The 27,096-nt window shown below is 43.8% G+C and overlaps 1 protein-coding gene across 1 annotated transcript; it reads right to left on the bottom strand.

The window, feature by feature from the left end:
* Positions 1-1,614: 1,614 nt before the first annotated feature.
* On the bottom strand, positions 1,615-26,695 carry SENP5 (SUMO specific peptidase 5). Its single transcript, XM_073675008.1, has 10 exons — positions 26,250-26,695; positions 22,735-24,167; positions 11,569-11,674; positions 7,897-8,029; positions 7,685-7,732; positions 6,828-6,905; positions 4,857-4,994; positions 3,884-3,967; positions 3,180-3,230; positions 1,615-2,181 (listed from the first exon to the last, which is right to left on the bottom strand). Exons 2-10 carry the CDS (start codon positions 24,134-24,136, stop codon positions 2,071-2,073), a joined length of 2,151 nt encoding a protein of 716 aa, XP_073531109.1. The 5' UTR covers positions 24,137-24,167; positions 26,250-26,695; the 3' UTR covers positions 1,615-2,070.
* Between the last annotated feature and the right edge of the window lie 401 nt (positions 26,696-27,096).

Below are 27,096 nucleotides of genomic sequence, written 5' to 3'. Positions count from 1 at the left end.
AAGATCACATTTGTTTTAATCGTTTTCTTATTGGCGATTGATTACACATGAGTATAACAAATTTTTGACACCCACAAATGGACGGAAGCTAGTGAGACACGTATCCTCATACCAGCATTTTTCAAACAATGGCAGCTGAACAAAAATTCCCTGGGGTGTGGCAAACCCCACCTCACCAGTTGAGGGTTAAGCTAAACTGAGTAGCTTGGTTGCCGGTAAGTTAGATATATTCTACTGAGGAAGAGATGACATTAAGGTGTATTATTAGAAAACCTCCAAGTGGCAGCAGACTTAACCCATGGCTCCCATGTCCATCAATGAAGCACCTGAGAAACTTCTGTTGACAAGATTAGCCCTAAGGCCTCATTCACATGCCAGCATGTTGCAACTGTATTATTGGTATATTGGAAAGATCTGCACTTCCTTTGTGTTTTGGATCGGTTTCTGGCTTAAAAGTACTGAAGAGTCAGTCATTGACCATGAAATCTGCACTACATTTCATAATTTCTCAGCCATTTCTTCTCATCATGAAAATTAGCCAAAAAAAACAACAGTTATTGCTACTGCCTGTACTAATGGCACAAGACACTGGTTCCTCATCCCCTCTTGGTTGACCACCTCGGGGGACAACTTTTTTTTCTCACAGTTGAAGCTAAAAATCGTTTTTGCCATTGGAGTTCATTAAACATTTAGCAGTTTGCTTGTATCTTGTGTGTTGTGCAGTCTGTTGCTGGCTACAGAATCAGTTAACGGGGTTAGCAACTATCTTTATTTTATCAGATGTTGGGGACAATGTGTTGTCCATTTACTATAATATAGGTATGACGTATGACAGGTTCTCTCATAGTCATACAAGAACTGCTGATGGAGGGACATGTGGCCAGACCTGTCCATCGGAAACAAACCGCACATGGGAAAGCTGCTTTTCCCATAGAGTCCAACACAGCATGGTTTCTTTTGGCACTATTAGGCCACGTTAACACGTTCAGTATTTGCTCAGTATTTTACCGCAAACCAGGAGTGGAACAATCTGAGGAAAAGTATAATAGAAACACGTCACCACTTCTGTATTTTTCACCCACTCCTGGTTTTGGCTTACAAATATTGAGGTAACAAAACTCACAAACTCATGTGAATTTACACTTCTGCCACATTACAATCACATCAAAAGTTTTAACAAGTGGGGATCAGAGACCACCACTAATCACTAAAATTAAGAACCAGAAACACTCAGCAATCATTACTAATTGGGTCTACAGAAGTTAACCGAGCGTTTCTGCAATCTTCCTTCAGCAATCAGTTAAGTTATCAAATCTCAGACTCCCACCACTCAAAACTTTATGACTAATTTAAATGTTTTCAAGTTTTTGTTTTTTCGCAGTACTACACTTAAGGGCATAAGTCATATTTTATCACCTGATTTACCTAAAACAATGTTCCTGGTCTATTAATGCAGATACAGAGAGACTGAGGCACATGAAATAAAATAGTATCATTGTTGAAGCACAAACATAGCGCAATTGACCAAATCCACAATTATCCCTAAGTTGTGGAACTTCCCATAATACATGGGCTGTAAAGAAAAGTGAAAATGCAATAAATAAAATATGTCTGAGCAAAATATATGTAATGAGTCATTTTTCCATTGGAAAAACATTTAAAAAGTAAATACAGTTTTAATAATCACAGGAAAAATGTACCTGTTTTATATATTTAAACAAAATTAAAACTTTCTTTGTCACTTCTATCTACAAGTCAAAGGTGCATCAAATATACAGTCCTTGTTGTACTGCTGCATGCTTTTGCATATTCGCATGCTTACATAATAAATAATAAATACCAGAATCAAAATGAAGCCACAAAAGATTTCATGGTAGCTTTCCTTGTATTCGTAATCCATGTCCAAAATCAGATGAAATTAAAATAAAAAGGAGCATTTGAGGTAACAATGGAGGGCCAGCCACCCTTCAAAAGTTTCATGTCTAAAAGTTGTGGAAGTATTAAATAATTCAAGTACAGCTTGAATGTTTTCAAATGGGCCACAAAAGGTGCAGCTTTAATTTTTTTTTGTTAATCCAAGAGTCTGCGTTCACACAGTTCTTTGTATATCATCTTGCGGATACGAGGCATGTCATCTTGGGAGAACTGGAAAGGCTTTTCTTGAGCGAGGCACTTGCAGTACTGAAGAGAGAGAGAAGACTTCTGTTATTTCTAAAATATAAACCTATACAAACAAACCACAGGCAGCATGAATCAAAGCCTGGCCGCATGATTGCAGGCAGGTACATTTTTCTCTGAAATGCTCTGGTGTTTCAGAGAAAATATTAACAAATCAGCTATGGAAGAGACCTGTCAATCACATGGAGCAGTGCTCCGAGGAGGAGGGGGAGCGGTGCTCCGAGGAGGAGGGGGAGCGGTGCTCCGAGGAGGAGGGGGAGCGGTGCTCCGAGGAGGAGGGGGAGCGGCGCTCCGAGGAGGAGGGGGAGCGGCGCTCCGAGGAGGAGGGGGAGCGGCGCTCCGAGGAGGAGGGGCAGCGGCGCTCCGAGGAGGAGGGGCAGCGGCGCTCCGAGGAGGAGGGGCAGCGGCGCTCCGAGGAGGAGGGGCAGCGGCGCTCCGAGGAGGAGCCAGACAAGTCTAGCCTCTGGCTATGGATGGTCCACGGTCAGATTTTCTAAGTATATACCTGGCTGCAATCGTGCAGCCAGGCTCTGATTCATTATGCCTGTGGTTTGGGCAGAATGAATCAATTGACAAGTTCCCTTTAGATGTCAATTGTCAGTAGGATTGCTATCAATTTGTCTAAACCTGACCTGGTAAAGATTGCCTGTACTAAAAGATCTGGAAAACATACAACTCTACTGCTGCAAGTAACCATTGTTAACCAACAGTTTATGTGGTTGGTCATGGTGCTAAATGTGCCACACATTAAAAATCCTAGTACTGCAACCTACTGCTTTGTGGCCTCCTTTTTAACACTCTCGTACCCCTCCAATCTGTCCTAAACACTGCTGCCCAACTAATTTACCTACCCCCTTTCACATGTAAAGCGCCATGGAATAAATGGTGCTATCATAATAATATTCTGTATGCCATATACTGTGATGAATCCATGGCATTTTTTGTAACAGACTGATATACAAGTCTCAGGTTGTTTCTGGAAAAAAAGGCTATAGACTTACCTGGAGCAAAAACACGCCGCAGTCAAAGTCATTCTTTTGTTGTGGAATGCACTGGAAGAAAAAAAAAAAATCTAATTTAAGAAGCACTTTACTTCTTAAAAAACACATTAAGAAAAGAGTATAAAATTAATAAAAAATTTTGAGTAATGACCAGATACTGTCAACTCCCCACATTGCTCCTGTTCTCATGCAAAAAGCACATAATCATTTTCTTGCTTTTCTTCCAAATCTCACTATAGTGAAAGGAAATAAGCTGAAACCCCCTAAAAAGGTGGAGTAACTTTTGAATGATATTAATAACTAATGCGACGGATTATAAACAGATTACGGGGTAGATTTCAGATTCAGAGTTAAAATCCATGTAAAAATCACACACAATCTGCAACCCCATTCACACGCAACAGAAAACTTTCAGGTAGATTTTTGTCTGCGGAACAAGAAAACAAAAATAGCATAGACCTTATTTTAGAGGATTAGCCACAGTGAATGACAATGGGCGCCATCCTGATGTGGATCTGCTGCGCACACAGCCACAAATCTGAAGCAGAAATCCAAAAGGTCAGCCATGGATTTCTGCTGCAGACCAGTTATTAAGCCGGTGTCTGAACAGAAGAACTCTAAGCATAAAAGGTTGTAGAATCGCATACCCCACAACAGAGAATCTTTTTTTTTTTTATACAAGTTACAAAGCCTGAACTTTTCACCTTTTTTACAGTAGTCTGCCAACACTGAAGAAATTCAGGATGATTCTTTTCCTTTGCTTCAGTCATAAGGTACTTGAGGATGTTCTGCAGGAAATTAAAATGAATAATAAAGATTACGTGAATCAACATGAAACACCTTAAACAAAATGGTTTTCCTTCCTTGTACACAACACAACATTTGTAAAATGAATATTCTACCTTTATTGGTTCACTAGTTTTGCAATGTGAGAGTAGATTAGAGACTCCTAAGAGCCACTGGGCACTGCTCAAGCTCCTCTGTACTTAGAAGACCACAAGATGTTAAAGAAATGTAAACTAGAGCTCGTTCATTTTTACAAAGTTCAGCCAAGTTAATTTTTATCAGTGACTAGTAGCAACGCAGCAGTGTTCAAGCATGATAACGCATATGTCACAGAATAGTAACTGGGGACACAGCTCTTTATTATTATAACTTGGTCAACCTTTTCTTATACCTTTGGGCTTGCATCTGGTCACATTATATGATGTCTAAATTCTGAGTAGTAGCAATGTATGCGAGGTTGAATACACTCCTGCCTATAGAAGAGCATGTAGCTTTGCCAGACCACAGTCCATGGTCCAGGTCAGTAGTTTCTATCTGTGGACAGGATCTCGCAAGTTTCCTTATCCTCCAGGATCCCAGGCTTGGTTTAGGATTTGCAGACTGGTGAGGCATCACTTGTGCGCTGCACAGATAACATCACACCAGCTCAAATCAGACACCGTGTCGGGTAACCTGGAAGCCTAGGAAATTTGTTGAGCTCCTGTCCACGGCCAGAGAGCACTGACTTGGACCGTGGATCCGCTCATACTCGTGTTTAGCATGAATAGAGTCAACCCCGAGAATGTGTGAGCACCAAGCATCTGGATCAGGTGGCTTCCTAGAAATAAATTCTGTGCACTATCAAGCTGCTCTTGCATTTTGAAGGTGAAGGTGAAGATGGCGGCCACTTACCTCTGTACAAAATTTTAAATGTAAGCCTTGGGAGTCATAGAAAGAAATAGTCTTATTTGGGATGTTCACAGCAACCAGGGCCCAGTGGACTTGTAAGTGTATTGGAATCAACAGCAAGGTCTTCTTGAAAAGGTCCACCTAGAAAAAAAACACAACATGAACACACTTAGTAAGGCAAATCAATGTAAAAGCAGAAATCTGTTATTGCACAGAAAACAATGGTATTCACTGAAGGGCATCTCTTATCCGAATCTCCATATAGAAAAGCACATACTGGATGGCAGCGCATCACTGAACTCTAATAGAATGCTCACCTACTCTCACATCACTGATAGAAGTGGAAAAAGATAATTAAAGCTACAATCTTTATGGTTCACTGCATACATTCAAGGCATAAATCCACAGGTCACTAATATTACTGACTACACTCTGAATTCTACTGATGATTCGCCCTATTAGAGAGAACCATAGAAAGAGCTGAAGGGCACTAGACAGCAGAGAGCTACACAAGAGAAGAATGCTCACCCTGTATAGATAGGTTTTCTACTGATACAATGCTACAGGGGGTGTCTAGGTTAACCAGCTCTGCCTGGAAAGTGTAACACATTAATCCATCGTCACAATGAGCTACTCCGTGTCTAACAATGTAACAATTGGTCTTCTTTCCTCCGGAGGCCCAATAGTGGACTCCGGCAGCATAGATGCAAGTCGTACAAGGCTCCCAGCAAGGTGGTCCGTCCCTACTGCATGACAACCCCTAATTGGTTCACAGTGGACCATGAATGCCTAGAGCCATAGAGAGCAAACCATACTCTTAAGTATTGGACTTAGAGCTCCCCCCATTATGTACGCCAATATTAGTGGAGTTGCCCACTACTCAGACTACCCCTTCTCAATCAACATGTTTGCTGCCAGTAAAATAACTGCAGCCAATCAGCGCTGGCGTCACTCTCCCCGCTTTCGGAGGCGTCAGACATCAAGAGGAAGTGAGCAGTCTGACGTCTTCTGATTCGTCTAAAGGCGCAGGGCTCGTGTGACATAATGTGACACAAGAGGCCCATTATTCTGCATCGAGGACTACGGGGGGGGGGGGGCATTATTCTGCATTGAGGACTACGGGGGGGGGCCATTATTCTGTAAGGAGGACTACGGGGGGGGGGCCATTATTCTGTACGGAGGACTACGGGGGGGCCCATTATTCTGTATGGAGGACTACGGGGGGCCCATTTTTCAGTATGGAGGACTACGTGGGGCCCATAATACTGTATGCCGGCGACTTTGTCAAAGTTTTTCATTTTGGCCCTCTGCGTGTTTGAGTTTGACACCCCTAGCACAGATGGTTGGCTGTGGAGCTGAGACGTCACCTACTTGTGCATCTTGCATTTGTGCTGCCCACGGGGGCTCCAGTACCTATACTGTGTTAGGCACCCAAAACTGGTAATGTTTTACTGAAAAAAGCCTCCTGATGTGCCCAGTGTACATACTAGGGCTGTGGAGTCGGAGTCGGTGTCCATTTTGGTGGAGTTGGAGTCTGTATAAAATGGACAGACTCCAACTCCTAAAATATATAATAAATTGGGTACAGTAGTTCAATGCAGTTTGTGGGGAAAACTTTTTCATAAGAATTTGGGAAAGTTATGAAATGTCCTATAAATATCTGTCCTATTCCTGATCTAAGGGTCTAGACTTTTAGCTGAGATGAATCTGTGCTACAGTAAATTTATCACTTAAGCCATGTATGAGGGAGTCGGCGTCATGGAAATTGAGGAGTCGGAGGTTTGGCTTACAGACTCCACAGCCTGGTACACACATTGGGAGAAACACATTGAGTAGTGAAGAATAATAGAATAATAATAGTCCATAATATTAGCGGATTTACAGCAGAAATATTGGAAGAGTGCCACAAGGATCGATCTTTAGTCCCCCTCATATCAATAATCACATACTGACTAAAAGGAAAGAAAAACTTGCCTTTTTAGTCCATCGTTTCACCCCATCATATCCTTTGGTCACAAGTTGTTTATGAAAAAATGTGTTAAAGAAGTGAATCTGGTAAAACAAATGGAACAATGTTAACATCCATGTCTGCAAAGAAAAACGGTAAAAAAATAAAGTTTTCGGTAACAAGAAAGAAAGTAATTTTATATTAATTCGGTTTTCATAACACTGCAGTTTTATTAGCAGGAGATTCTCACTAAAGGACACTATAAATCGGCTGCCAGGTAGTCCTCCATATTCACCAGCTCTGTATCACCCCTCTCACACCACTGACTGGCAGCTTTTTGCCTATGCACATCGTATACAAAAAGCTGCCAATCAGTGGTTATACAGGGCTCAGTATTCAGCTAAAGCCTGTTGACAGATTGTCTTTAAGGTGCATTTACACTGCACGATTATCAGGAATGGGCGTTTCTGATTACTGGGCAGCGTATACCCGACAAAGGAGCAAACCACTTGTTTGTTGGATGAAATGATCCTTTGGCTGCTTAAGAGATCATCATTCTCAACAGCACATTGTTCTGTGTAAACAGGACCGTGCTGCTGAGAATAATGGCAGCCTATGTGCAGAGAACAATTCCTAATCATTCTGGGCGCGTATTATGCAGTCTCGTTGTCTAACCAGGCCATTAAGTGACTGGGAATTATGTATCATTTGGAGGTCATTTATTGCCAGAGATCGCATAATATAAACTTATATGCAATCTGCAAGTTATTATTTAGCAATTCTCCACAAATACTTTGCCCCTAATCAGCTCTCCAGTGTGATCATATAAGCTACATGGAAGGGATATCTAAGCTATGACAGAAAAGAACATCTAGGAAAATACCTTGTCTGGTGCAGTATCCATTATGAGATCACCGTACATGTTAATGACCTAAATATAAAAAAATAAAAAACACACTCAAAAGATGAAGATTTGAATGGAGTATTGATTGAAAATTATACAAACACATATATGCATATGGTTTTATTTCACACATAGCCCTTCAGAAAAGGCTTTAAAAAACAAAATTAATATTAATATTTGTGTTTCCAAACCTGGTCATTGAGCCACTGTTGTTCATCGAGGGTAACAAGATCATCCAAGTAGAGCGTGTGTTTATTATAGCAAATGCGGAAACCACAATTTTTGGCTCTAAACTTTGCCATTTCTTTGCAAATGAGAGGTATCCTGAGAGAAAAGACAGGATGAAACAGATATGACCATCTATATTGTGTTTGTCTGGAGCAGGTACAAGGCGTATCAATAGACAAGTCCCTACAATGCATCATCCTGGTGACGGGCCTTTAAGATATGCTTAATTAGTTCAGACTTGCATGATGCAATGATGCCCAAGGTTTGCCAACTACTAATCCAGTAAAGGGAGAAGTAGTTTTGCCAACTACCAAAAATGTACTGACCGTAATATTTAGTAGGAATATAGCTAAATGGCAATAATCGAGAAAGTGGGCAGGAAGGAATGAAGACGCTGGCTAAAAGTCCAGAGGTGCCTTCACACCAAGTAATGATTTACTGGAATGAGTTCCCAATGAGTACTTTAAGGCCCCGTCACACTCAGCGACGCTACAGCGATCCCGACAACGATACGACCTGTCAGGGATCGTTGCTGCGTCGCTATGTGGTCGCTGGTGAGCTGTCAAACAGGCAGGCTCAGCAACGATCAGGGGAGCAGCGGCATCGTGGAAAGAATCTTTCCATGATGTCCTGCTCCTGGTTACCAGCCTGCTGAAGCAGGAGCAGGCTGGTAACCATGATAAACATCAGGTTACTAGGAGCACACGCGCACCTAGAAACCCGTTGTTTATCATGGTTACCACTCTGCTACAGTGAGCGGGAGGTTAGCGCTCACTTTAGCAGGCTCGTAACAATGATAAACAGTGGGTTACTAGGTGCGCGTGTGCCCCTAGTAACCCGATGTTTATCATGGTTACCAGCCTGATCGCTGCCCCCGCTGGTCACACACAGCGATGTGTGCTGACCAGCGGGAGGGCAACGACCAAAAAAAGGTCCAGGACATTCTGCAGCGATCAGCGACCTCACAGCAGGGGCCCGATAGCTGCAAAGTGTCACACATAGCGACATCGCTGGTGAGGTCGCTGTTGCGTCACCAAAACCGTGACTCAGCAGCAATCTCGCTAGCGATCTCGCTATGTGAGACGGGGGTTTTATTCTTATAGAGAACAGAAATAGGTGTTATAATCTGCATATTACCCAATATTACCACGGGCTTTAATCCTGTGGAATGGTAAATTTACAGATCCGGATTAAAGGTCTGGCAATCCAGGAGAAGCATGTCTGGTGTCAAACACAGCAAGGCACAGGAAAGCAGAGGTATATTGCGCTTCTGTAGTGAATAGAGGCATTGGCACTGACAATTCTTCGATTATGCCTGCCGATCGAATTACCACTGGGTGTCTGTCTGTCTGGCACAGCAGCGCTGCTGGTTCCTAGTAGACAGGGATAGAGGGTTCTCTGTTTCCCAGGGATGCCCCAGTTATAGTGGAAAAATTGGACAATTAATTTTTTTTCCTTATGTTCCCCAGAGATCTTTTTTATATATGGACTGAAAAAACACAGCTGAAAAGTAATACGATTTGTCAAGCATAAAACAAAGCCTCAGACAGCGACGCGTGTGGAAAAATAAAAGTTATGGCTGCTGAAAAGCGGAGGTGCAAAAATGAGGGGAGGGAATTAAAGGAAAAAAAAGTTATGACCTATCCCATAGAATTAAAGGTCCCTATTCAGCTGATCTGTGCTGTCACAGTGATCTAAGGCCGTGTTCACATGTCCAGTAATGATCCGTTAGACGGGATCCAGCAGAATTCCATTAGGAAAGAAGTTGTGCTGACAACTTTCTAGTCAGTTATTCACTAACTGATCTATGGGGGATCCACCGTTTTTTTTGTTTTTTAAACATTTTAATCAATGGGCAACGGATCCATTAATTGCGGCATCTGGTTGTCTATTTCTAATGGATCTGGAAAAAAAGAAGCTGATCTGGCAGAGATCAGATAGTTAATAATGGACTAAAAAGTTGTGTCAGCACAACTTTTTTCCTTATGGGTTTCTGCTGGATCCTTTCTAACGGATCATTACTGGACATGTGAAAATAACTTGTTGATTGGTGGGGGGCTAACCTATTCTGTGGATAGTAGATAACTTGTTTTCACCAGGCATATATATATCTCAAAAGTTAATGTGGTAAATGACTATTCTAGCTGGAAACGTCTTGTTTTTATTGCAATATCTACATAGGTGTATAGAGGTCCATTTCCAACAACCACCACTCCAGTGTTTTAATGGTACATTGTGGATGGAGCGAGACATGATGTCCCAGATGTGCTCAATCGGATTCAGGTCTGGGGAACAGGCGGGCCAGTCCATAGATTCAATGCCTTCATCTTGCAGGAACTGCTGACACTCCAGCCACATGAGGTCTGGCATTGTCCTGCATTAGGAGGAACCCAGGGCCAACCGCACCAGCATATGGTCTCACAAAGGGTCTGAGGATCTCATCTCGGTACCTAATGGCAGTCAGGCAACCTCTGGTGAGCACATGGATGGCTGTGCGGCCCTCCAAAGAAATGCCACCCCACACCATTACTGACCCACTGACAAACCGGTCATGCTGAAGGATGTTGCATGCAGCAGATCGCTATCCAGACTCTGTTACAGGTGCTCAGTGTAAACCTGCTTTCATCTGTAAAGAGCACAGGGCGCCAGTGGCGACTTTGTCAATCCTGATGTTCTGTGGCAAATGACAAGCGTCCTGCACGGTGTTGGGCTGTGAGCACAACCCCCATCTGTGGACGTCGGGCCCTCATACCACCCTCATGGAGTTGGTTTCTAACCGTTTGTGCAGACACATGCACATTTGTGGCCTGCTGGAGGTCATTTTGCAGGGCTCTGGCAGTGCTCCTCCTTGCACAAAGGCGGAGGTAGCGGTCCTGCTGCTGGGTTCTTGCCATCCTACGGCCCCCTCCACGTCTCCTGGTGTACTGGCCGGTCTCCTGGTAGCGCCTCCAGCCTCTGGACACTACGCTGACAGACACAGTAAATCTTCTTGCCACAGCTCGCATTGATGTGCCATCCTGGATGAGCTGCACTACCTGAGAAACTTCTGTGGGTTGTAGAGTCCGTCTCATGCTACCACGAGTGTGAAAGCACAACCAACATTCAAAAGTAACCAAAACATCAGCCAGAAAGAATTGGTACCGAGATGTGGTCTGTAGTCCCCACCTGCAGAACCGCTCCTTTATTGAGGGTGTCTTGATAATTGCCAATAATTTCCATCTATTGTCTATTCCATTTGCACAACAGCATGTGAAATTGATTGTCAATCAGTGTTGCTTCCTAAGTGGACAGTTTGATTTACTTGGAGTTATATTCTGTTGTTTAAGTGTTCCCTTTATTTTTTTGCGCAGTGTGTGTGTGTGTGTATGTGTATATTATATATGTGTATAATATATATATATATATATATATATATATATATTTTCGGTGTGCCCGCCTTACACCTGGGTGCAGTGAAACGAAGCAGACAGGAAGACGCAAGTAAAGACTTCCTGCCAGTATGACTGTACTAGACTCTGGAGGACACTGGGCACCAGAGATCTGCAGACTACACTAAATGTCAGGGAAAGTCATAACTCTGATCATGATGTTTCCCTATTGCTGAAGATCTGCATGATGAGTATTAAATGTCATACCTGTGGGAAAAGTCCTGGTTAAAAACCTCCTTTAATCGAGTAAGGACTTCATTTTCAGTCAATGGAATCAAACTTCCATACTTCTTCACAACTTCATTCAGAAGATCTAGAAAAAAGGTGGGAAAAAGACAGAACAATTCTTCAATGTCAGATTATCTGAGGATCATGTTGTTATGTTAATGTCCAGACATCGTAGGGTGCACCGAGGCTACCTGTTGTGTTCCAGAGCTATGTTGTCCTACTAGAGTCAGCTCAGGCTTAATGACATAATCAGAACGGCAGCTTATTCATCCGAAAGCTTATTCCCCAGACCCCACATAGACAATAAGTGTACATGTGTACTGTATGTGGAGAGGGGAGGAAGACGCCTCTGGTGGAGGCCCATCTCTCCTGAGAAGAAAAGAATCAGGCGAGTAAAAATCCAACAGCTGCCATCAGGAAAAGTACAGACCACCCTCGAAATTGGCAGGTTTGGCTGATATCTATCCAATTTGTATGGCCACCGTAATGGGTTTGTGTTGTATAAATAAGTACCTGAAAACCTATTTTTTACATCAGTACAATTACAGTGATGCCAAACTTGGAAAGTAAAAAAAATAAAATAAAAATTTGAGTAACAAAAAATTTTTTTAAAAAATGTTCCCATCGATGGAGCGGTGTTCTGGTTTTTCTACATGGTGATCTATAGCATTTTCTGTGTAACCTTTTTGGGTGAAACCAATCTTTTATTCCATTTTTTGGCGGTGATGCAGTAACTTAAAAAACGGACATTCTGGCTTTTTTTTTTGCTTTATACAGTTTACTATATTGGTTAAATAATTTTGGATTTTGATAGACTTATGGACACAGCGATATCAAATAAGTATGTATTATTTAATTTCTTTATTTTTTGGGAAAGAGGCATAGAGGGAAGCAAATCAGTTTTTTTTACATTCTTTTAACACTATGTTTTTCTATAATTTTTAAGTCGCTATAGGTTACTTGAACCTTCATTAGCTAGTTCTATATAGTGTAACACCACACTTGAGGGCCTGAGGAAGCCCTTTTGGCCACCATAGCAACCCATCAGCACCCCACAATTGTGTTGCAGTGCAGCAATGGCTGCCTGAATGGATGCCAAGGCAAGATAGCGGTTGTCCAGCCTTAGGGTACAAGTCTGCAATCACTATGACGTACCGACTAGACGTGTGCGGCCTTGCTCAATTCACTTGAATTGTACTGAGTGAGGCTGGACATGTCTAGTCAGAATGTGGCTGGAATTATGCAAATCGCATACTTATGGTCACAAGATTGACCGCACCCTGCACATCATCACAGCGCGCAGTGGGCACGCTGTTGAGGATTCACAAGTCTGCAGTCACAGAGTAACTGCAGACTTGTACCCTAATGCTGGACAGCCCCTTTAAATGGGTTTTCCACTTTTAGAAAAGTAGACCCCAAAACAGGAAAAAAAAAAAAGTCACCCTCCCTCAGTCTAGTGCAAGCTAATGGACAGTGCTCTGATATGTTTTTGACTGCAGCCAATCACAGTGCTTGAGAGCTCATGCCGTCGAACACATCAGAGCCATCAAGCTCAGTGATTGGCTGCAAAGTCAGAGACTGAATTCGGCATTTAACTGGTTTAACAGTAGCAATCAGGAGTGATTGTTATGACACAGCCATGAGTGTAGAGGGCTTAGCTCCCGAGCCCGCTCCACACACCCACACCCTATTAATCAGGAAAGAGGTTAAGCCAACAGCACAGTCACATCATGGATCTTTTATACATGCATTAGCACTGTTTAACTGCTTATATTCTGCAGACAGTAGTGACAACAGCATCTGGATGCTGTAACCCATCGACACCCTAAAATCACGTGGTAAGGATGGTTTCCATGGCAACTTGAGGCCAAGTACTGGCCTTGGAGGTCTGCCAGCAATTGTGCCCTGTTAGGATGTTAGCAAAATTTTGGTTGGAAAAATTTTATTTTTCATTCCACTTATGTCAATTCCTGTGAAGCCCCTAAACTGCAATTCACACAAAACCCCCGAGAGAACCACTCACTTACGAGGCAGATGGAGTTCCTCTGTACTCCGTCTGGTCTCGGTTCCGGCGGTGTCCCATCATTTTAGGTGTCTTTTTAGCGCACAAATGTGGAACGACAACAGATCTGTGCACACCTAAAAAGATGGATACTGCTGGAACTGGACGGCAAACAGAGTCCAAAGTGTCTCCATCTGCCTCATTTTAATAAGTAGTTCAGTCGGGGGTTTCGTCTGAATCGCATTTTTTGTGGGATTTACGCAAAAACCCTGACATAAGTGCTCAGCGTAGAGCACAAGATTGAGATCCCAGTCTTATTCTGGAAGCAATCAAAAACTGTTATGTACCCCAAAATGTTACCAATAAAAAGCCTAACTTATCCCGCACAAAACCAGCCCTCTCTCAGGTCTGTCATATGTCACTGGAAATACAGGAAGTTCTTACGTTACTGGTAGAACAAAGACTTTGGAAAAGCAACATGGCTCCAGCCCCCTCAAATAAAATCCAGCGAATTCTGCACTCCCAAATCCAAATGCCCCCTCCTTCAGAGCCCCACTGTGCCTAAACGGCACTAAGTGGCCACATGTTTGGTATTATTATAGCGGAAACAGCTCACTTAATTTATGGGGTGCGTGTCGCTAGAAGCTTGGCACAATGTTTGGGGGTGCTACAATATATGGGAGCTCTATACTCTATGAGGGCACAATGTATGGGCACTAAACTGGCAGATTTGCAATTCTCCAGAAAAAACACAAAAAAGCCTGGCACAGATGTTACAAAATGGTCACTGCAGCTGTAGATTAATAAATTGAGAGGTGTGGGTCACTTTTGGGGTTTTTCTGCCCTTTTGGCACCTTAGGGGCTCCACAAACTATTCTAAGGCTTCAAAAGCCAAATAGCGCTCCTTCCTTCTCAGGTCTGGCGTGTGGCCAAGCAGTAGTTTCTGATGACATATAGGGCAGCACCGTGTTCAGGAGAAAATGCACAATAAATTGTGGGGTCCAGTTTTACCTATTAACCCTTGTGTAACTGACAAATGTGCAACAAATAAAAAATAAACACATTATTAATCACTAAAATGTTATATTTCCAAGTCTCAATGTTCTAAAATCCTGTAAGGCACCTACGAGTTCAAAATACTCAATACACCCGTAGATAAATTCCTTAAGGAGTGAAGTTTATAAGGGGGGGGGCAGGGTTCTGTTGATCTGGCACCTCTGGGACTTTGCTAATGGAGCCCACAATCTATTCAAACGGAATCTGTGTACTAAAAGCCAAGCAGCGCTCCTTCCCATCCAACCCATGCTGTGTGCTCAAACAGTAGTATACAACACCATATGGGGTACTGCCACATTTGGGAGAAATTGCGTAAAAAACTATGGGGTCCATTTTCTCCTATTACCCCTTGTGTAAATTAGAAATTTGATGCCACAGTATTTTAGTGGGAAAAATGACTTCATTTTCACATCTAAATGTTTTAAAGTTTTGTGAATCCTGTATATTAAAATGCTCAGTACACCCCCCAGATGAATACCTTGAGGGGTCTAGTTTAAAAAGACGTAGTTACTTACCGGTAACGGGATTTCTCAGAGCCCATAACGGCACCACGGAGAGGGGAGGATCGGCCCTTCAAGGACAGGAAACCTACAGATTAAAAGGGTGGTATCTCTCTCCCGCATCAATTGTTTACAGATCACGAGAGGACCTCCGGATTAATAACACAACAACGTATAACATAATTACTATGCTTATCAGGAACACCCTGTGACTACGTATAAATAACAAAAAATTAAGTGTGCACACCCATACGTAAAAGGGAGGGAATGTACGGGTGCTGTCATGGGCTCTGAGAAATCCCGTTACAGGCAAGTAACTACGTCTTTCTCCTTCCCCCATGACGGCACCACGGAGAGAATTGCAGAGAGATGTATCATTAGGGGGGACGCCACTTTTGGCAGGTAGGCTGGGTTGGTTTTAAGAGTAGCTCTATCCTCCGAGATTTGTGTGAAGGGAGGGCCTGCAGATAGTGCCTGGATGTCATTGACTCTACGTGCAGACGTGAGAGCTATTAAAAGCGCTGTCTTAATGGATAGGATTCTTAGAGATGCATTTGGCAAAGGTTCAAAAGGGGGTTTGGTTAGAGCCGAGAGGACCAAGTTTAAATTCCAAGGGGCAATGTTCCGAGAGGAGATGGTCAGGATCTAGCTGATGCCTTAATGAATCTAGATATCCACTGATCCCTGGCTAGGTCAAAATTGTATAGGGCCCCCAACGCCACGACTTGAACCTTCAAGGTGCTTGTGACTAGGCCTTGTTCCAACCCCTTCTGTAAAAATTCTAAAATAGCTGTTAATGGGACCCCTTCATCTAATCTGGAACCTGAAAATGAAAGGAACTTTCTCCAAGTTTTCCCATAAAGTTTGGTGGTTACAGGTTTCCTACTTTGAAGTAACATGGCGATTAAATTTGAGAAAAAAACCTTTATCCCTCAAGAGAGCCCTCTCAAATTCCAGGCTGTCATGTGCAAGTTTGTAACCTGAGGATGAAGTACTGTTCCCTGAGAAAGAAGTTCCGGAAGCACCTAGGGGTCAGAGATTGACATCATCCTCAGCCAAGAAAACCCATGTCCTCTTTGGCCAGAAGGGGCTATCAAGATTACTCTTGCTTTGTCTACCCTGATCTTTCTCAGGACTGCTGGAATCAGGGTAGTCAGAGGAAAAGCATAGGCTAAAGGGTGACTCCATGGGATCATGAAGGCCTCTAACGCTATAGGGTCCCCTTTGGGGGTCTAATGAACAGAACGTGCCTATTTTCTTGTTCTGACCGAATAGGTCTATGGAAGGACGTTTCTACAATCTGATTTAATTCCCACTCACCCTGTCTCAGCTGGGTCCTGCTCAGGAAGTCTGCCGTGCGATTTTCTATCCTTTTTATGTGGAGGGCCGATAGGGACCCCAAATTTTTCTCAGCTAACTGAAAGATAGTCTCCATCACTTGCATCAGAGGATGGGACCGGGTACCCCCCTGGTGATTCAGGTACGCAACTACTACCCGGTTGTCTGAGAACACCCTTACATGGTGACCTCGTAGAGTGTGCAAGAATTCCCGGAGTGCAGACGTTACTGCCAATAGCTCTTTCATGTTTAAGGAAACTGATTTTAGGTCTTCTGCCCAGACCCTCTGAGCAAAAGATCGTTCAAATGAGCCTCCCAACACCTGGGGCTTGCGTCTGTGGTCAGGATCTCAGGTACTGGGATCACCCATGGAATACCCCGGGTTAAAATTGTCTATTCTCCCCCACCACCTTAGAGAAAGTGTCGTTTTTGACGACAATGTTCGCTGCCCTTCTAAATGCCCTTTTAGAGATTTTTTTTGCTTCTAGGATTTCCCACTGCAAATCTCTGGTATGTATTTGAGCCCATTGGACCACTGGGAAGTATGCAGTCAAGGAGCCTAGGAGGGACACAGCTTTCTGTAGATTCATAGATTGGTGGTCCCTTGCCCGAGATATCTGGGCTATGATCTTATGATTTTTTTCTGTTGGGAGGCGACACTCCTGTTTTTTATAATCCAACATGATGCCCAGATATTCCTGTACTTGGCTTGGCTTTTGATTTTTTTACATTCAAAAGCCAGCCTAAGTTTCTCAATGAATCCATGACCTTCCCCAGTTGATCTCTGCAATGTAGGAAGGAACTGCCTATTACCAGAAAGTCATCCAGATAAGGGACAATTAGGATATTTTGTTCCCTTAGATCCAGAACAGTCATGAAACAGTCCGGAAACAGCATTTTTACTGATGTTTTTATTGTTTCCATCTTGAAGGCTTGTACTTTCAATAGTTTGTTCATTTTTTTTTAGGTTTATAATTGACCTGTAAGTCCTGCCTTTTCTATCAGGCCTAGGATCTCCTCTTCTAAAGCTAGTTGCTCCTCGTTTGAGGATCTTTTGGGTGTTACTATAAAGTTTGGATGTGGAATTGAGTGGAACTGGAATTTCAAACCTGATTTTATTAGGTCCAGAATTCACGTGCTGTCTCCTAGCCTTCCCTTGTTAGAGGGGATAGTGAAACGCTTTTTATTGTCCCCGGCTTTGTCTAGAATATCGTCATGCGTAGACCTAAATAAAAATTCGCCCTCACAGGGAATGGAGAATAACCTTGATTTTGTCTAGAGATCCCCAGGCCAACATTTAAGCCAGAGGGCTCGCCTGGCAGCATTAGCGAAACCTGCTGCCCTGGCCGCTAACCTGACCAAGTCAGCAGAGGCATCTGCTAAGAAGGCGGCCGCCCCTTTCATTACAGGGATGGATTCTAATATCGTGTCCCTAGACGTTTTCTCGCTCAGTTGGGTATCTAACTGGTCCAGCCAGACCATTAATGACCTGGCCGTACCGCAGGTTTTAACCCTCCCCCTGCGGCTTCCCATGATCCCTTTAAGAAGGTGTCCGCTTTTTTGTCCATGGGGTCTTTTAACACGCCCATATGTTCAAATGGGAGGAAGAATTTTTTTTTGAGGCCTAAGCAATTGCCACGTCCAGTTTTGGCACCTTCTCCCAAAAGGAACATGCAGGGTCATCAAATGGGTATTTTCTTTTTGGGGATAAAAGGCCCTTTCTTTCTGGCCTTTTCCACTCCTTTCTAATAAAAGAATGGACTTTTTCATTAAGTGGGAAAGACCTTTTTTTTTTTGTTCTAGCTGAACATCATGTCCTGGACAGATCTTTTGGGACAGGGGTCCGTCAGCCCCATGGTGGATCTGACAGCTTTGATGAGACAGTTTCCTCAATAGGAAAATAGCTCCGTCCGCCTCTATCCCTAGAAGAGGATGAGGACGATGAAGAATCGGACTCATCGTCCCCTGAACTACTAGGCCCAGACTCGGGATATGTTTTGGGATTTTTTCTGTTTTTTTCCCCCCTTGAAGGGACCTAAAAGGTGTCTTCTACTTGCGACTTTATCAGGGATCTGAGCTCTGAGGCGAATTTCGGTGTTTCCTTGCAGATATTCTGCTCTATACAAGAGCTGCAGTCTTTTTTCTCAAGTAGTGGGTAACTCTTCTGTGCAAAGTGCACAGGTCCTATGTTTAGTTTTGCCTGCACTCTTCCTTCCCTGATGAGAGGAAAAAAAGAATGGGACCCTAGTTATAAAAGTGAACTTTCAGGAAGATCACTTACCAATCTGAGGGAAGGGGTACCGGGTTAGGAGGTGGAAACATCTTTGTAGATGGGGTTTCCCTCCGAGTTGATGCCGCAGTGGAGTCCTTACTGCGCTGGTATGACCTGCCAGAACGCCCACTCCCGCTGTTAATCCGTTCATGATGAGGGAAGGGTTCTCCTGGCATCCTGTCTCCCGTTTTTTCCTTTGTTGTTGCTGCTGTGCTGGTGACTGGGGATGCAGAGACTACACATCCAATATCTCTTGGTCACTCATGGTCAAAGGAAGACCACCAGAGCTCACTAAGAAGTACCTCCCTGGTGTCTTTGGCGGTCTTATAAAGCCCAGGGGGCACTCTCCCTCCAGTTAGCCATCAGGATAATGATTCCCCCCCTTTTTTTTAAAAAAAATTAATGAACCTGCGATGCGGCGCGCTCTTTAGGGATGCCCCCCCCCTTCCCCGCAGCATGCGAGGGGACGCCCGTGCACTGCGCATGACCAAATTATCTTCCTGCTGTCTGGTGACCCGGATGTTGTCATGACGACATCGGCTCGTCATACCAACATCCGGGAAGCCGCGGCAGACACCGTTGGACGCTGGCAGGAGAGGCGAGTATCCCGATCACCTCCCCTTGCCACCACAATGCTGCGATCGACATTGATCGCAGCATTGTGGGGGTTAATGTGCCGGGAGCGGTGCGGGACCGCTCCCAGCACCGGGTGTCAGCTGTGACAATCAGCTGAGACCCGGCAGCGATCGCGCCCGCACATCCCATGTGCGGGTGCGATCGCCATGACGTACTATTCCGTACCTGGCTCTTAAGTCCCAGGGCGCAGGTACGTATTAATACGTCTTGGGCTTTTAAGGGGTTAACCTGCACATATGGGATTAATCTGCAGGTTAATAGCATTGCTACCCTGCCTGGCGCCGGCACGTAACCGAACGCTGCGGGAAGAAAATTAACTTTATTCTCCCAGGCTGCGTTCGGTCTCAGTCACGGGGGTGACGCAGACACTGGTTCAGTCATCGCTTTGAGAAAACAGAGTGGTGGCGGTAACCGCACTCCTGGCCCTGACTGACACTGGCTCTGCATTGGGGCTGGCTGTCAGTAAGGACCGGGGGCACGGTTACAGCCACTGCTCTGTATTCTCAGAGCGATGCCTGAACCCAAATGATGCCTGGGGGCGGGAGGGGATAAAGCAGATTTTCTCCCCGAATCGTTTGGCTAAGGACTGGCGCTAGGCAGGTTCGTAACGCTATTAACCTGAAAATTAAGCCCATATCTGCAGATTAAGTACTTTTCACACATCCGTGTTTCCAGTATGTGTGGTGACACTGACACACGTAGAACCATTCAAATCTATAGGTCTGTGTACATTTCAGTGCGTTTCCACAGACTGTGTATCCGTGTGCTCCACACGCTGACATGTCCGTTTTTTGCGGATGCACGGTCCGCAAAATGTCTGATGCTGAATATACACGGATGACATCAGTGTGACATGTACTGGCGCCTGGGAATCAGCGGTACAGTTAGCGCTGTTGCCAAGCGCCTGATGCTGAACGCTGCCCTCATCATGGTTCCTGCCGGCTGAACCATGATGAGGGCAGCGTTCAGCACCCGGTGCTTGGGAACAACACTAACTGTAGCACTGATTCCCAGGCCGCCAGTCTGGGTGATCCTGATGCAGCACACGGTTGCCACACACGGACATCTCTGGCACCAGTTTTTCAGGTACCAGAAATATATGGGACGTGTGAAACCAGCCTAACAGCGTTTTAGCTGGTAATAGGTTCCCTTTATTGAGTCCTGCCACAGGACTTCAGATAAGAAGCCAAACCAGAAACTCCATTTACAGATAGTCTTTGCCCCTCATCTGTGCAAAGCAGATTTGAGTTGGCTAGGTATGAAAATTGTTGTTTTACCCCAAATTTTCCTTTTTAACAAAAGGGTAACCGAATAAAATAGACCCCACAATATATAAAACAAAATCTCCCAAATGTGGCAACAGCCTATATGCAGTTGGAAACTACTTTTTGGATACTTGGCTAGACTCAAAAGGGAAGAAACGCCATTTGGTTTTTTGAGTACAGATTTGCCTGGATTAGTTATCACTTGCTGAGCCCCCAAGGTGCCAGAACAACAGAAAACCCTCCAAAGTGACCCCATTTTGGAAACTACAATCCTCGAGAAGGTCCAATTATCAATTAGACATTAATTATATAAAAAAAACTTTATTAATTGGCTGGTTATAGTGGCAATACAGTCACAAGATTGCATACCATTTTTGTATTTATAATAATGATTGCAGACAATCAACAAACATGGTATAAATGGACAACAAAAAAATTATTGCACAACAGAGTGCTGCAGGTATATCAAAGCCGATGTTATTCCATTCTTATATATCGGCTTTGAAATACCTGCAGCACTCTGTTGTGCAATAATTTTTTTGTTGTCCATTTATACCATGTTTGTTGATTGCATACCATTTTTGTATTTATAATAATGATTGCGGACAATCTTGTGACTGTATTGCCACTATAACCAGCCAATTAATAAAGGTTTTTTATATAATTAATGTCTAGTTGATAATTGGACCTGACATTCGGTGGTTCTCCTTCTGTTGTGTTCTTATCTGAATGGTCTGCCATTCATCGTACCCATATAGCACACAATTTTCATTCAACGGGCTTTCACAGTGACCATTGGGTCTATTTTTGAAATCTCCTACATATGTGGCTATCCTCAGTGTGTCTTGTGGTTAGTACTCCTTGAGAAGGGTCATGGTGAGCATGTTGAATGCACACACGCTGCACAGAATATTATAATACTGGGATGTGGAAACAAAAAATTTATTGTTTTACCAACTAAAATGTTGTTTTCACCATATTTTTTTCAGAAGTAGTGAGAAGAGAAAATGAAACCCAAAATGATAAAGCAATTTCTCCAGTATGGGGCAATACTCATTATTTGTTTGGAAACTACTATGTGCACATGGTGGGGCTCAAAAGGAAAGAATTGCTTTTTTTGGCTTTTAGAGCACAATGTAGTCGCTAACAGTTCGTGTGCACCACTTGCAGAGCCCACCTGTGCAGCGACAGCAGTAAACCAAATTTTTCTTTTACAGTAACTTTCATCTAATTTTCATCCGTGTGTCCATTTTTTTTTAAGTCGCGAGAGCGATTTTTTTTTTTTTTATCCTCATGGAAAATTGGGCCGAAGAAAAAAATTGTTCATCTGAACAGCCCTAATGAATGACACTGGTCAGTGTGTTGTCCCATAAAAAAATCAGATAGCACAGGTCCAATTTATACGCTCATCTGCATGGGCCCTAACACTGACAGGAAGGGTGTAAAGTACTGCATATGGCAGGGCCTAATAGGCCACCATAGCTGGGTGACCCTGTGGTCATTACGTGGCCTGGGAGTCATCACGGTGACCACAAGCACTGCATGATCGTAACTGTGGAGTGCAAATGGTGACAAAGAGAGAAACCCCTCCCTCAAATAAGCAGATAGAGACAGTGGCACCTGAGGGGTTAAACAGCAGTGATCAGTGTTCACACCGATTGCAGCCGGGCATCAGTCAGTTATGCCATACAGCTGGCACCCCCTGATGATTTTTCTGGAGCTACCAGCAAACTTATTGTGCCCTACATGTGCGGAGTTTTGCAAGGATGCACTTCTCACTGGGACATACATTTATAGTGGCTGTCAGGAAGGAGTTAAGAGTATAAACATTCAAATTTGATAATTGTTATTTTTTTTACGTTTTCATCAAAATTTCCAATTTTCTCACATATGCAAAACAAAGTACAATGTGTCATGGAAAAAAAAAAAAATCTGAGAATCACTGATATGTTTAAACAAACGAGTTATTACCAACATCAAGTGACATGTCTGATTTGAAAAATGTGGCCGTCACTAAGGGGTTAAGTGAATAACTTTTTTTTTTTTTTTTTTTAACACAGACACGGGGAAACATACCGCAAATGCTGGATGCAACTTGTTCATCTGGGACGCAGAGGATTTTCTGTCCGTTCTGTAGGCCCTGTATATCCAATCCTTCTGAAGACGTCTGTTGTATGGGACTTTTACAGTAAGGGTGATCCAACAACTTTGCGCTAAATATGTCAGAGTCTGTGCTGTCATCCAAATCCATGGGGCAGGATTCATCTCCATTCCCAACAATGTCCATGGAAGCATTTTCCTGACACCCAAAGGCATCGCTTGCACACTCATGCAGTTTGTCATTAGTCAGGGGAATCTGGTCATCGTCCTTCTCGCCATGAGCGGTCGTTTCCTCCTGGCAAGAGATATATACTTCCTTTTCGGTAAGTAAGAAGTCGTGTGGCTGGTTGTTAATAACGGGGACCTCACCCGCCTTCTTGGTTAAGGTGTCGGTGCCGCACCACGGAGCAGGTGCACAGAGCAGAGCTTGCTGGCTGTCTTTTAGGAGAGCGACGTTGGATGCAGCATTTCCAAAGGGAGCTTCCACACTCTGCAGCTTGACGGCAGCGTCACCTCGTAGGCAGCTTTTGGTTGTGCATTGTGGGATCTGATATAAAATTCCTGAAGTGTTATTGTTCATATCGTATGACCTCCGTCCTGCTCGTTCGTGTCTCTGAAGTTTCAACTTCAAATATGAGACCACTTTCTTAATCCTGCTTCTCAGAGTCTTCTTGCAGCAGTTCCAAAATCCTTTCTGAAACCACATCCAGTTAAAATCCAGTAGTCTATAGCTTGTCTTTTGTGCTCTGAGCTTCTCAGACTGTAATTTACCACAGGCTGCAATCGGAAAGAGTTTTCTCTGCATCATAAATAAGGGTACTCTTCCGATATTAAGCAAATTACAGCTTTTCAGCAGCCATAAGCCTCCAGAGCAGGTTCGTTTTAATAAACTAGAAAGTCTCTTTCCCTGACTCTTGGTTGCCACGATGCTGCAGGCAATTTCATCCTTGAATTTCTGCACCTTGGTGGTCTTCTTTGGTGGCACACTAGCAGAGTCTTGATGGACAAGATGATTTATGGACACAGGTCTTGATGTCGCCTTCCCACCACAAAGTTTAGTCTTCTTTGCGGCCTGTAATGGCGTCACTGTATATTTACGTAAAGGAACCTCAGAAGAAAAAATTTTTTTAGGACTGTTTAACCTGTTGTCTTTTACGGTGTTTTCTCCAAATTCTGTTCCTGAGGTCTGATCAGCAAGTCTCTTCCGTGGTTTGGCTTGACTGCCGGCAATCTGCTGCTCCTTGCGGTCATTATTTAGACATGCATTATTCCATTTTTTGGAGATAAAGTTGTTAAAATCTCCGAACTGTCCTGAACATTTTGACGGCCGGACAGCGAATCTGTTTTTTTGGGGTTGTAAAACTTTATGTTCTTTCATTTTTCAGCCACATAAAAGGCTTGAAGCTATCCTAAAAAGAAAAGAAGAGGAACATGCGGAGTAAGTCATCCTGATGTTATAAGCTGATAAGAAATGAGCACCTGTTCTACGTCCATTTTGAAGAGATATAGAGATATAGATATATATATATATATATATATATATATATATATATACACATACACACACACACACACACACTTCAATTTTGCCTTTTTATACCAGCTTAGTATTAAAACAAAATGCTCTGATCACATCACTGTTAGGCCGGGTTCACACGAGCGTATAAAAAATGGTTTCATCCAGAAAACTCAGACAATTTATTTCTTACTTGTCATCCACATGCAATCTGTTTTTTATATCAACAGCTATTAACTTAAATACCATTTACAGTTTACTACGTTGCAGAATTGCAATGTGGATGCTATACAGATGTTCCACATGGGATCCGTTTTTTCAGCACATCCATAGACTTGAGTCTGACCCGACATACGGAAGAAACTAGTGCATGCGGAGATATTTTTCACAAGCTGATTTGGTCCATTAAACAAATGCTAATAATCGCTTGCAGACATTGCTCCATTGAATAGTATTAGGGCTTACTCACACGAGCGTATAACATGCTCTGATGTTTTATCGGATAGCAGTCGGCCCAATATTATACTATGGGGCAGTGCAGATCTGAGATTATTTCCTCATGCCGATTCCGCATGAGAACACTATTAGTAAGCTGCTAGTGTTTCTGATGACAGGATCACGCACACTGATACAAATCTATGGGTGCGAGTGAAACATCGGACTGCCCTCAGATGTAATCCGAGTGCAGTCCGACATGTGCAGATAGGCCATCAATGTAAAAGTAGTGACCAACCTCTTTAACACTGGCTGCTGCTCTAACACCTAGATCTAACAACACACGGCCAATTTACAATGTAATTGGAAATTCACATTTAACTAAGTATGACCCGCTCCTTATTACACACATAGGACATAGCATGTTTGGAACATACTCTACATGAAGACATCTTCCTCATTTCATCCTGACTGGGGAGCAAAAAAAAGAAACATTGCCTTACATACTATCATCTATTAATGTGCATCTCCAGACATATCAATATAAAGGGAGCGTATACAAGCAATCAACCCACAGGATCAGATAAGGATGAATATAGACAGGGTCGATGCTAACATGGGCAAGTGCCAGGACCTATTGTACCCGGGGGACCCACTCTGTCCTATGCACACTGCATGTATGGAGGAGTTTAGGAGCCGAGTCTGCGACATACAACGCATGTGCTGGCTGTGTTATACAGCTGGCACCCCAGTCTGACAGCTGTGATCGCAGTAATGAAACCCCTTACATGAAGCAATCACAATTGACAGTGGTATCTAAGAGGTTGCCAGACTACTACACCTAGAATGCCTGGCCTGTGGTTGGGCTTCATGGTTGGAGGGTCAGGTCATCATATCCTACAATAATTACAGAATTGTTGTGTACTGTACACGATAGCAGGTTCAAGTCCCTAAAGAAGTGTAAGAAATATATTAAAATAAACATTTGTTCAAATCCCTTTATCCTGGATCATCAAATTAAAAAAAATATGTATTTGGTATTGCTGCGTGCGTAACTGTGTGATCTAATAAAATGTCAGAATATTTATCCCATAATCGCCAACACAAGCACAGAATCGCTGCTCGTTAGTCACTTCGCCACCCAAAAAATGAAATAAAAAAATATCAGAAAGTCGTATAAACCCCATACTGGTACCAAGTAAGAACTGCAGGTTGTATCGCAATAAACAAGCTATATGGATGGAAAAATAAAAAATGTCACCGCTCCTGGAAGGAAAGATCTAAAGAAAGTGATCGGGGACCCCGTGACGGTGCTGCCAGGGGCCAGTGTGAGCCCGGAGCACAGCCCACACTGCCTGCTCTACAAAGCTTTCAGTATTAAAGCAACTTTGTAGAAGAAAGTCCAAGACCTGGAACACCAGCATTGTATATTCAGTAGTGTAACCCATAGCAACAAGCGGACGTACATTTACTATGGTGATCAGAAGACCCCCAGCTGCCCCCACAGACCACCCGGGACACAGGACAGCCATGTAGTTACCTCGGCAGAGCAGGCCATGTGGCGGATCCCACTCACATCCATGATAGCACACATGTCAGCACACGGGCCACAGCACGGGAAGCCACTGACCACTGCGGCCACTGTGAGCGTCCTATAAGCAGGCCCAGACACGGAGCCGGGACGGGTCACACAGAACGCAGCTGCGGTGTCCGCACCGGGCTCTGCAGGAGGGGACCCCCGGTACACAGCACACCACTGCCCCGATCCTCCGGCTTCCTCCTGGCCAGGCACAGTACACCGCCTCCTGTACGGAGCATCACAAGGGACAAACAACCAGCAGAGTGCGAACCCCAGCCGGGGAGGAGCACGTGACCGCCTGAGCACTGGCCCAGGGCTGCCCTGAGTTCTGGGGGAGGGCGCAGCGAACGTGAGCTCATACTAGTCCTCTACCAGGAGATTGTGGCCAGTCTAAGAGAGAGAACGGTACTGTCTTATACATTTGCCATTCTCAGCCGGTCGTGAAATAGGAACACCTGTCTAAATGCGGCAGCCAAAGGTGGCCAGGATTACGGAAATAGCCGAGCGGGTTAGGCTTCGCTGTTTACGTAACCGTGGTAGAAGTGAATGCGAGTTACGGAAAATACGTAGCAGAGCGCTCTACGCTGTTTCCGTAACTCAAGCGTTACGGAAATAGCCGAGCGGGTAAGGTACGCAGTTTATGTAACCGCAATAGAAGTGAATGCGAGTTACAGAAAACGCGTAGAACTACTCTACGCTGCCTCCGTAATTCAAGAGATGCGGAAATAGCCGAGCGTCTGTGCTGCGATGCCTCTGTGAATATGAGTAATTACGGCTAAACGAGGAGGCTGTTCTAAACAGTTTGCTT

This window comes from Phyllobates terribilis, unplaced genomic scaffold, assembly GCF_046119375.1.
Source record: "Phyllobates terribilis strain yellow unplaced genomic scaffold, ASM4611937v1 Scaffold_3__8_contigs__length_932513732, whole genome shotgun sequence".
In the NCBI taxonomy this organism is placed as follows: domain Eukaryota; kingdom Metazoa; phylum Chordata; class Amphibia; order Anura; family Dendrobatidae; genus Phyllobates; species Phyllobates terribilis.
This window is presented reverse-complemented; position numbering and strand designations above follow the sequence as displayed.